Source organism: Pelobates fuscus, chromosome 13, assembly GCF_036172605.1.
Source record: "Pelobates fuscus isolate aPelFus1 chromosome 13, aPelFus1.pri, whole genome shotgun sequence".
Taxonomy (NCBI): domain Eukaryota; kingdom Metazoa; phylum Chordata; class Amphibia; order Anura; family Pelobatidae; genus Pelobates; species Pelobates fuscus.
In genome coordinates this window covers 103,540,600-103,552,648 of record NC_086329.1, presented here as the reverse complement: position 1 = coordinate 103,552,648, position 12,049 = coordinate 103,540,600, and the positions used below count along the sequence as shown (strand labels likewise).

Sequence of the window (12,049 nt, the reverse complement as noted above, 5' to 3'; positions counted from 1 at the left end):
AAAGACCCCATGGACCATTGGCACCACAATACACTGTAGCATGTCTTTATTTTCAAAGCAGCTGTTACTGGGATTTTAATTTTTTTTTGTATAAAATCTTTCTTTATGAACGTAATGAAAATGGCAGGTTCACTTTATGGCTGAATTCTAAGTGGTTGCTTAGTGCTTTGGGTCAGTGTGTGTTTAGATAGAACAGTGGATACTGGAGACCGTATCTCCAGAAGGATATTGATACTTCAGAGAGTGTTCAGAGAAGGGCTACTAAACTGGTTTACAAGATAAAACTTACCAGGAAAGATGAAAGAATCTTAACAGGTATAGCTTGTAGGAAAGACGAGACAGGGAGGATGTGATAGAAACCTTTTAAATACATAAAGGGAATCAACACAGTAAAGGAGGAGACTATATTTAAAAAAAGAAAAACCACCACAACAAGAGGACATAGTCTAAAATTAGAGGGACAAAGGTTTAAAAATATCAGGTAGGATTACTTTACTGAAAATGGTAGTGGATGCATGGAATAGCCTTCCAGCTGAAGTGGTAGATGTTAACACAGTGAGGGGGAGTTTAAGCATGCGTGGGATAGGCATAAGGCTCTCCTAGCTTTAAGAGAGTAATGCAAGTATTTAGAAAATTGGGCAGACTAGATGGGCTGAATGGCTCTTATCTGCCGTCATATTCTATGTCTCTATCCTTACATGGTGAATGTAAAATAAAAACTAGTACGTTAACCTTACTTAGTCTTATTTATCCTTTGCACATACTGATGGACCTTGAGCTTTTCTTCTATAAATCTGTTTAAAACCATAATTGCAACAGATAAATAACAGTTGCATATAATTGTGCTTCACTGATTGAAGATGTGGCAGTTAAAGAAGCAGTTGTTTACATTTCAGAGTTAAACACTCCTCCAGTAGCTCTCACAGTGACAGCCACTAGAGGCATATCCTGCTGCAGCAACACAGTAAAATTCAGTCACATGACTGTAGCCCACACAGGAAAGCCTTGATCTAATTTTATGCTGTAGGGAAATGTGATGCGCTCGCACATGCACATTAGGTCCTCTATGAGGAGCATTTGATTGGACTCACAAAGGAGGAGACCCTGCCTTCTCCATGATGCCGCAGGAGGTGGAGAGGTAAGAGGCTCAGAGAGAGCCTTGGGGCTGGAAAAAGGTAAGTAAAACCCGGGGCTGGAAAAAGGTAAGTAAAACGAATGGATGAGAAGGCTACTAGAGAGGGTCAGGGACTCTCAAGCAATAGGCACACAGAAGTGTATTCGTAATGCTTTAGTGTTCCTTTAATTTATCTTCAAAAGACTTTTTATGAATGGCGTGATTTTATGCTCACACTGACAAATATTAAAATTTAACAAAAATGCTGCTGAGAGTGTGATGTCAGCAGCCAATCAGAATCTGAGATCCCAGCTGTTTAACTTCCAAAACTCCACTGTGAATAGAATGAAAAAACATGGTTGTGTGACCCCTTTGCTGAAGCACGTGATGTTTCCGGGTTAACCATAAATCCTTTATTTATTTTCTAGTTAAAACCAGCTGCTGAATAGATTTTAAAACGTCTGCATGACATATAGGCAGTTATTACGGTTTGTTCCACCAATGATGAAATATTATCAGTCGATCTGTTCTATAGTTCTTTATACCCAGTACCCTTTCTTTGTAGAAGGAAATCCTGACATTATCCAGCAGCTCGGAGAGTGAGGCAAACAGTGGCAAGAAACAGGCAGCACAGGCCACGGGCAATGACAGCGACGATATTCAGACCATCTCCTCGGGCTCAGACGAGGAAGAGGAAAAGAAGAACATATCTGCCAATATCGGTGAGTGCATCATACATCTTTATCTGTTAATGTAGTTTGCCCTCCCATATGTAACAAGTCCACTTTATACAGGGAGTGTGTGTGTGTGTGTGTGTGTGACATCAGGGCACCAGATTTAATTCCTCAATACAAACCGTGTATTGGACAAAGCTCACTGCTACAGCTAAAGTCTACAGGATAGACAAGGCAGCCAGGCAATGGAAACGTGGGATTTTTACATATCTAGCAACTATATAGTCTATCCATTGTCGTCAGTACATGGGAAATGCATTATTAATTAAAATCGTAATTTACGTTGAGTAGTAATGCATGAATCGCAAAATGTTTGCAAACATATGGTAAAAATATTGCTATATTTCCCCCCCAGCTTCCATATACATGCATGCAGTGTCCTGCAGTGTCCTGCAGTGCTTGATGGACATTGTGATGCAGCCTTTGGAAGTGGGCAAACTGATATGATTTGTGAATACCATTTTGGGAGTGGGGTATTCTCTTAACTAGATTTGCCTCTCCTGCCTTTGCTATTACACTGTCTTGTTATTCACCTTTTGTGGATGAAGGGACATTATTTCTGTTCAGTGAGCGATTATCTGGAGAGTTAAATAGCCACCAGAATATTCAGCAGTTCAAGGCCTGATCACTCTATTAAGTAATTCAAGTTTAGTTTCTGAAAAACAGAACAGAGATCCAATGCAATTCTAAGAGACGTTTAGGAACAGGTAAGACCTGTGTGCCATAGATTCCTGATCCTAGTTTTATTCTGTGTTAAGCATAATACAATGTCACGTTTAACATGCTCCACTGATTTTTCTACAACATCATTTAATCAAATGATTACAGTTGTGCCTGAAAGATGAACTTATCTTTTTTGTTTTTTCTTTGTTTGTGGTCAGGCCCAGTTAAACGACAAGTGGCTGTGAAATCCACCCGCGGGTTTGCCCTGAAGTCAACTCACGGTATCACTATTAAATCTAATATGGCATCTGTCGAGGGAGGCCTTGGGCGCAGGACAACACGGCAGTTCTATGATGGAGAGGAGTCTTGTTACATTATTGACGCAAAGCTGGAAGGGAACCTAGGACGATATTTGAATGTAAGTTCCACTATATTCAGCGGACATAGACATCACTCTTTTGGCTTATAAACGGCACTACAGGCTTAAATCCACGAGAAGAACTAGAAAGCACATATGATGTGCATTTCAGGAATTTAAATGATACATAACTAAACAATTTATACTGTTGACATCAGAATCAAGTGTTTTGGAAGATTGTAGCTCTGACGCAAAGAGAAAGCAACAATGCTGTGTTGGGGTATTCACACTGTGTTTGTTGGACGCAGGGGCACAAATTTGTAGATGACTAGGTGGCCTATTCTTCTAATCTTGTGGAATAAATATTGTGATTAGTTATGCTAAACCATTGCACAGATGAAGGGATTGTTGCTACAGTAACCTGTTTATTGCCGCCAGTTAGAGCTTGTTGGATTTGATGTTTCTTTCACCTATAGGCGATCCAATGAAATCAAATGGACAGCCAATTTTGGGTTTCAGACACAGGGCTTAAAAACCACTAGTCCTTTAACTTTCAGAATGTGTTACTGTACATGTAGCCTTTACTTGTTTGATCCTTGTTATTTATTTATAGCCAGTACAGGCTGTAAGCAGACATTCCCACCCCGGTATGTCCACTGATTTAATGAATGAACCAAACAAATTGTTCATTCTGGATCTCATTTTTGGAGGATCAGCTATCCTTTAGCTTCTAGAAACTAGTGTATTTATAATAAATCTGTTATCTACAATACACATCCATTGAAAAATTACCTTTAGTTGGGTGTACATTGTTCTGGCAAAATCCCCTACAAACATATTGGTAAACCTATATTACTTTATCCTCACACAATGGCAAAATAATGTAACCCAGCAAAAGGATGACTACTGATGACCAACGTTTTCAGCTCTGCTTGCAGTCCATCTGGGGTTTTTAAAGGACACTCCACTGCCGAAAGTGGTGCAAGTCAATATGTAGTTGATTGGGTATCCCCAATGAATACGTGCATGCATTTTCGTGTATGTATTCATTAGGGATATATCTTACAAGAGCTTGTAAAAGCCGCAGCATTGGCAAGCCTTCCCCTTATTCCTTGGAAGAGACTAACCGTTTATTTACGTGGAAATAACCAATCAGATGCTTCTCATTGGGAAGCCTATAATCTTAACCTGACAAATCTTAACGTAGCAGAAAAATGCACTTGCTGGACTAGCCAACGACTAGATTTTAAATGATCTGCATATTACGCTGAGCGCTGTCTGACATTACTGTAATCTAAAATAGAAATGTTTAAATGTAGTTATTTAATTGGTGAGTAAAACGCCCCATCTGTTTTCAGGGCCGGTGCAAGGATTTTTGCCGCCCTAGGCAAAACCTTTTTTTGCTGCCTCCCCCCTCCCCCCCCCCCTATATGTCCTGCCCACCATGTGACATCACAATGCCCTTCCCATATGCTCTGCCATATGGGCCAACGCCAGTCTTCACAAAGTGTCTCTTATCTGAAAAGACAGTGTGTTTACATTAAAAAGCCTACATGCACGGGTTATAGACACCAGAACCACTACATTATGCAGTAGTGCTTCTGTTGACTATAGTATCCATTTAATGTGAGATTAGTGCAACTAATAATATATTGGATTGCCTACTTAACACCAGATGAGGACAAGAGGCTGATGGTGGGCTCAGTCTGGCTCCACAGGTCTGGTGTAGAAGAGGCTCTCTGGAGACTGTTTTTAACAGTGCTCACAACAATTAACACACAGGAAGCAGCTCCATTTTTTAGGGCCCCTTACACAGCTCAAGGTCTGGGCCCCTTACACAGCTCAAGGTCTGGGCCCCTTACACAGCTCAAGGTCTTGGGCCCCTTACACAGCTCAAGGTCTTGGGCCCCTTACACAGCTCAAGGTCTTGGGCCCCTTACACAGCTCAAGGTCTTGGGCCCCTTACACAGCTCAAGGTCTTGGGCCCCTTACACAGCTCAAGGTCTTGGGCCCCTTACACAGCTCAAGGTCTTGGGCCCCTTACACAGCTCAAGGTCTTGGGCCCCTTACACAGCTCAAGGTCTTGGGCCCCTTACACAGCTCAAGGTCTTGGGCCCCTTACACAGCTCAAGGTCTTGGGCCCCTTACACAGCTCAAGGTCTTGGGCCCCTTACACAGCTCAAGGTCTTGGGCCCCTTACACAGCTCAAGGTCTTGGGCCCCTTACACAGCTCAAGGTCTTGGGCCCCTTACACAGCTCAAGGTCTTGGGCCCCTTACACAGCTCAAGGTCTTGGGCCCCTTACACAGCTCAAGGTCTTGGGCCCCGTACACAGCTCAAGGTCTTGGGCCCCTTACACAGCTCAAGGTCTTGGGCCCCTTACACAGCTCAAGGTCTTGGGCCCCTTACACAGCTCAAGGTCTTGGGCCCCTTACACAGCTCAAGGTCTTGGGCCCCTTACACAGCTCAAGGTCTTGGGCCCCAGGGCTTGACCGTGAGTATGCCTACAATGCCCACCCATGAGTTCTCTCACAGGAAGTGGAGTGTATGTGTGTAGGGGATGTTTGTGTTATTGTAGAGGATGCAATGTGTGTGTGTTCTTATAGAATGTAGTGTATAGGGATACCAATTTGTGTAAGGGATGTAGTGTGTTTATAGGGGATGCAGTGTGTGTTTGCGTGTAAGGAATGCATTGTATATTTCTGTGTGTGTAAGGGGTGCAAGGTGTGTTTCTGTAAAGGGTGCATTGATTGTGTAAGAGATGCGATTTGTTTCTGTGTTTAAGAGAATGAGTGTTTGTGTGAACGTAAAGGGTGCATGGTGTGTCTGTGTGTGAGTAGGAATGCATTGTATGTTTGTGTGTGTGTAGTGTAAAAGAGAGGATTTGAGGGGTAGGCTAGGGACTGAGAGGGGAGCAGCTCTTTATTTAAAACATTTTCATAGTGCTCTCCCCTCCTGTCAATTATTGATTTCCCCTTCCCTCCTGTCCCTCCGTGTTCTCCCCTTCAGTCCCTTAGTGCTCTCCTTGGCCCCCTGTCCCTCTGCAGTCCCCCCTTTGTGGTCTTCTCACTCCCCCCTCTCCCCCTTAGTGGTCCTCCATCCCTCCCCTTAGTGGTCCTCCATCCCTCCCCTTAGTGGTCCTCCCTCTCCCAAACCCCTTAGTAGACCTTCACCTCACCCCCCCCCCCCCAGTGGTCATTACCCTCTCTTTCTCCTCCCCTCTCCTTACTGGTCCTCCCTCCTTCCCCCTCTTTGGTGGTCCTCCCCCCCCCCTTAGTGATCCTCCCTCTCCCAAACCCCTTAGTGGTCCTTACTCCCCTCCCCTAGTGGTCCTTACCCCCCCCCCCCTCCCCTCCCCTAGTGGTCCTTACCCCCCCCCTCCCTCCCCTAGTGGTCCTTACCCCCCCCTCCCTCCCCTAGTGGTCCTTACCCCCCCTCCCCTAGTGGTCCTTACCCCCCCCCCTTAGTGGTCCTTACCCCCCCCCCCTAGTGGTCCTTACCCCCCCCTCCCCTAGTGGTCCTTACCCCCCCCCTCCCCTAGTGGTCCTTACCCCCCCCCTCCCCTAGTGGTCCTTACCCCCCCCTCCCCTAGTGGTCCTTACCCCCCCCTCCCCTAGTGGTCCTTACCCCCCCCCCCTCCCCCCCTAGTGGTCCTTACCCCCCCCTCCCCTAGTGGTCCTTACCCCCCCCCCTCCCCTAGTGGTCCTTGCTCCCCCTCCTCCCCTAATGGTCCTTAGTCTCCCCCCTCCCCTAATGGTCCTTGCTCCCCCCCTCCCCTAATGGTCCTTGCTCCCCCCTCCCCTCCCCTAATGGTCCTTGCTCCCCCCTCCCCTAATGGTCCTTGCTCCCCCTCCCCTAATGGTCCTTGCTCCCCCCTCCCCTCCCCTAATGGTCCTTGCTCCCCCCTCCCCTCCCCTAATGGTCCTTGCTCCCCCCCTCCCCCCCTAATGGTCCTTGCTCCCTCCCCTAATGGTCCTTGCTCCCCCCCTCCCCTAATGGTCCTTGCTCCCCCCTCCCCTCCCCTAATGGTCCTTGCTCCCCCCTCCCCTAATGGTCCTTGCTCCCCCCTCCCCTAATGGTCCTTGCTCCCCCTCCCCTAATGGTCCTTGCTCCCCCCCTCCCCTAATGGTCCTTGCTCCCCCCTCCCCTCCCCTAATGGTCCTTGCTCCCCCCCTAATGGTCCTTGCTCCCCCCCCCTCCCCTCCCCTAATGGTCCTTGCTCCCCCCTCCCCTCCCCTAATGGTCCTTGCTCCCCCCCTAATGGTCCTTGCTCCCCCCCCTCCCCTCCCCTAATGGTCCTTGCTCCTCCCTCCCCTCCCCTAATGGTCCTTGCTCCCCCCTCCCCTAATGGTCCTTGCTCCCCCTCCCCTAATGGTCCTTGCTCCCCCCCTCCCCTAATGGTCCTTGCTCCCCCCTCCCCTCCCCTAATGGTCCTTGCTCCCCCCCTAATGGTCCTTGCTCCCCCCCTCCCCTCCCCTAATGGTCCTTGCTTCCCCCCCTCCCCTCCCCTAATGGTCCTTGCTCCCCCCCTCCCCCCCTAATGGTCCTTGCTCCCCCCCTCCCCCCCTAATGGTCCTTGCTCCCCCCCTCCCCCCCTAATGGTCCTTGCTCCCCCCCTCCCCTCCCTAATGGTCCTTGCTCCCCCCTCCCCTCCCTAATGGTCCTTGCTCCCCCCTCCCCTCCCCTAATGGTCCTTGCTCCCCCCCTCCTCTCCCCTAATGGTCCTTGCTCCCCCCTCCCCTAGTGGTCCTTACCACCCCCCCTCCCCTAGTGGTCCTTACCACCCCCCCTCCCCTAGTGGTCCTTACCACCCCCCCTCCCCTAGTGGTCCTTACCACCCCCCCTCCCCTAGTGGTCCTTACCCCCCCCTCCCCTAGTGGTCCTTGCCCCACCTCCCCTCCCCTAGTGGTCCTTGCCCCACCTCCCCTCCCCTAGTGGTCCTTGCCCCACCTCCCCTCCCCTAATGGTCCTTGCCCCACCTCCCCTCCCCTAATGGTCCTTGCTCCCCCCTCCCCTAATGGTCCTTGCTCCCCCCTCCCCTAATGGTCCTTGCTCTCCCCTCCCCTAATGGTCCTTGCTCCCCCCCTCCCCCCCTAATGGTCCTTGCTCCCCCCCTCCCCCCCTAATGGTCCTTGCTCCCCCCCTCCCCCCCTAATGGTCCTTGCTCCCCCCCTCCCCTCCCTAATGGTCCTTGCTCCCCCCTCCCCTCCCCTAATGGTCCTTGCTCCCCCCCTCCTCTCCCCTAATGGTCCTTGCTCCCCCCTCCCCTAGTGGTCCTTACCACCCCCCCTCCCCTAGTGGTCCTTACCACCCCCCCTCCCCTAGTGGTCCTTACCACCCCCCCTCCCCTAGTGGTCCTTACCACCCCCCCTCCCCTAGTGGTCCTTACCACCCCCCCTCCCCTAGTGGTCCTTACCACCCCCCCTCCCCTAGTGGTCCTTACCACCCCCCCTCCCCTAGTGGTCCTTACCCCCCCCTCCCCTAGTGGTCCTTGCCCCACCTCCCCTCCCCTAGTGGTCCTTGCCCCACCTCCCCTCCCCTAGTGGTCCTTGCCCCACCTCCCCTCCCCTAATGGTCCTTGCCCCACCTCCCCTCCCCTAATGGTCCTTGCTCCCCCCTCCCCTAATGGTCCTTGCTCCCCCCTCCCCTAATGGTCCTTGCTCCCCCCTCCCCTAATGGTCCTTGCTCCCCCCTCCCCTAATGGTCCTTGCTCCCCCCTCCCCTAATGGTCCTTGCTCCCCCCTCCCCTAATGGTCCTTGCTCCCCCCTCCCCTAGTGGTCCTTACCCCCCCCCTCCCCTAGTGGTCCTTACCCCCCGCCCCTCCCCTAGTGGTCCTTACCCCCCCCCCCTCCCCTAGTGGTCCTTACCCCCCCCCCTCCCCTAGTGGTCCTTACCCCCCGCCCCTCCCCTAGTGGTCCTTACCCCCCCCCCCCCTCCCCTAGTGGTCCTTACCCCCCCCCCCTCCCCTAATGGTCCTTGCTCCCCCTCCTCCCCTAATGGTCCTTAGTCTCTCCCCCTCCCCTAATGGTCCTTAGTCTCTCCCCCTCCCCTAATGGTCCTTGCTCCCCCCCTCCCCTAATGGTCCTTGCTCCCCCCTCCCCTCCCCTAATGGTCCTTGCTCCCCCCTCCCCTCCCCTAATGGTCCTTGCTCCCCCCTCCCCTCCCCTAATGGTCCTTGCTCCCCCCTCCCCTCCCCTAATGGTCCTTGCTCCCCCCTCGCCTCCCCTAATGGTCCTTGCTCCCCCCTCCCCTCCCCTAATGGTCCTTGCTCCCCCCCCCTCCCCTCCCCTAATGGTCCTTGCTCCCCCCTTCCCTCCCCTAATGGTCCTTGCTCCCCCCTCCCCTCCCTAATGGTCCTTGCTCCCCCCTCCCCTCCCTAATGGTCCTTGCTCCCCCCTCCCCTCCCCTAATGGTCCTTGCTCCCCCCCTCCCCTCCCCTAATGGTCCTTGCTCCCCCCCTCCCCTCCCCTAATGGTCCTTGCTCCCCCCCTCCTCTCCCCTAATGGTCCTTGCTCCCCCCCCTCCCCTCCCCTAATGGTCCTTGCTCCCCCCCCTCCCCTCCCCTAATGGTCCTTGCTCCCCCCCTTCCCTCCCCTAATGGTCCTTGCTCCCCCCCTCCCCTAATGGTCCTTGCTCCCCCCCCTCCCCTCCCCTAATGGTCCTTGCTCCCCCCCTCCCCTCCCCTAATGGTCCTTGCTCCCCCCCTCCCCTCCCCCTAATGGTCCTTGCTCCCCCCTCCCCCCTAATGGTCCTTGCTCCCCCCTCCCCCCCTAATGGTCCTTGCTCCCCCCCTCCCCTCCCCTAATGGTCCTTGCTCCCCCCCTCCCCTCCCCTAATGGTCCTTGCTCCCCCCCCTCCCCTCCCCTAATGGTCCTTGCTCCCCCCCCCTCCCCTCCCCTAATGGTCCTTGCTCCCCCCCTCCCCTCCCCTAATGGTCCTTGCTCCCCCCCTCCCCTCCCCTAATGGTCCTTGCTCCCCCCCCTCCCCTCCCCTAATGGTCCTTGCTCCCCCCCCCTCCCCTCCCCTAATGGTCCTTGCTCCCCCCCTCCCCTCCCCTAATGGTCCTTGCTCCCCCCCTCCCCTCCCCTAATGGTCCTTGCTCCCCCCCTCCCCTCCCCTAATGGTCCTTGCTCCCCCCCTCCCCTCCCCTAATGGTCCTTGCTCCCCCCCCTCCCCTCCCCTAATGGTCCTTACCCTCCTCTTCCTTCCTGCCTATGTAGCATGGCTAGGGCGGTGCGGAACGCGGGACAGGAACTTCTGTTTCCTGTACCTGACCGCCGCCGGTGCTCACTTCCTGTCATTCCGCCGGCGGCCGGGTACAGGAAACAGAAGTTCCTGTTCCGCGCCGTCCGGCCACTCTACATAGAGTGACCGGCAGGAGGGAGCGCTCTGCGCTTCCCTCCTGCCGGTCACTCAAACCCGCCCGCCCTCCATAGAGCAGTGCTGCGCCGCCTGAGGCTTGCCAAAGCGCTCAGGCAGCGCAGCATGAGGTGCCACAGCGGGTACTCCGGGCACAGGGATCCGACGCCCCCTGCTAAGGTGCGCCCTAGGCGGCTGCCTAGGTCGCCTTACAGGTGGCGCCGGCCCTGTCTTTTTTTATATACAACTGGTTTGAAGTTACTATATTGATATAGCCCAATATGTTTCCGAACTGACTCTCTTCTGTCCCATTACAGCACAGCTGCAGCCCTAACCTGTTCGTACAGAATGTGTTTGTGGACACACATGACCTGCGCTTTCCATGGGTGGCTTTCTTTGCTAGCAAGTAAGAAGGTTTAATATTACCGTTAAATTGTTAACATGCAAATCTCATACACATCAGCCTGGTCTAAGGGTACTTTGGGTAAAGAGATAATGATACAATTAAATAGTGGATGAAAATTTGGCTTTCTTCCCCCTTTTAACCCCTTAAGGACACATGACATGTGTGACATGTCATGATTCCCTTTTATTCCAGAAGTTTGGTCCTTAAGGGGTTAAAGTTGTGCCCAACTTTTTACTAAACTAAACACAAAAACAGATACATGTTATTACAAAATAAAAAGCACTGGAAACCTAGGACAATTAAATTTTTCACAAAAATGTGGATTGGTGAAAATTCAAAGATAATTTTAAAAGCTTTGGGCAAAATAGCCAAATGCACAATATATTTGACTTATTCGTCGATATTGGTCTAATGAATTTAAACAAGTGGAGTTGGTCTGGGTGCCTACAGTGTCCCTTTAAGATTTAAATGCACTTTGCATTCCAGCAGTTCACACGTTAGTCTGAAGGCAAGCATTCTATATACCAGGGCTGTCCTTCCTGCGGCCCTCCAGATGTTGCTGAACTACAACTCCCATGATTCCCTGGCTATCGGTTTCATTGAAAGAATCATGGGAGTTGTAGTTCAGCAACATCTGGAGGGCCGCAGGTTGGACAGCCCAGCTTTACGCCGTGTTAAATTTCTTAGCTACTGGAAGGTTTCAGCTTAGAAGAATAATGTCAATTCTAGGCAACACTCTCTGACTCTCTTGTTTTTCTTCTTGCAGGAGGATAAGAGCCGGCACAGAGCTGACCTGGGATTATAACTACGAGGTTGGAAGTGTAGAAGGAAAGAAACTGTTATGCTGCTGTGGATCTACTGACTGCAGAGGTCGCCTTCTGTAATGGCATGCAGCTCAATTCATTTGGCTACCTAGTTGAAAGGTTAAATGCCCCACCTCTCACTCCCTTTTACAGTTTACAGCAGATTTTTGGGTCTGTACACTACTGTGAGCCCCTCCACTGTATCTTTTACTTTTTCCGGACCTATTGCATATGACCCCATCAAGCTACTTTGCAAAGGATGGAAAAGAAACCGAACTTCTTAGTTGTAGAGTTATAGGTGTAATGTTTGATATATGTTTGTCTGTGTTTAAATAAACTGTATAAATCTGTATGAAATAAAACCGGTTAATCCCTGCCAGAGTTGGGCGTTATAAAAAGATGATCAATTTCAGCTTTCTTTTTCGGGAAATGCTGAGGTTGAAAGGGAAGAAATTCTGTTTAATGTATATTTTGTATGTTAGTTGTTTATTTAGTTATGGAATGTTGACACCGCGCAGGGTTGCTTAAAATGTGATTTGCTAACCGACCATAATGCCTTAAAAAAGAACTTTATGAATTCAAGGGGTTGGTTTTAGATCGAGCATAGAAGTA

At 51.2% G+C, this 12,049-nt stretch overlaps 1 protein-coding gene across 3 annotated transcripts in view; it reads left to right on the top strand.

Annotated features, from left to right (window-relative positions):
* SETDB1 (SET domain bifurcated histone lysine methyltransferase 1) overlaps positions 1-11,837 on the top strand; it is a 51,381-nt gene extending 39,544 nt beyond the window's left edge. For 2 of the 3 annotated variants that reach the window (XM_063439807.1, XM_063439806.1), the window contains exons 19-22: positions 1,680-1,836; positions 2,730-2,929; positions 10,546-10,634; positions 11,401-11,837. In XM_063439807.1, coding sequence (XP_063295877.1) covers positions 1,680-1,836; positions 2,730-2,929; positions 10,546-10,634; positions 11,401-11,518 — 564 coding nt within the window. In that variant the 3' untranslated portion in view covers positions 11,519-11,837. The remainder of the gene's footprint in view (positions 1-1,679; positions 1,837-2,729; positions 2,930-10,545; positions 10,635-11,400) is intronic. The other variant, XR_010086302.1, reaches the window with a different exon arrangement.
* Positions 11,838-12,049: the final 212 nt, after the last annotated feature.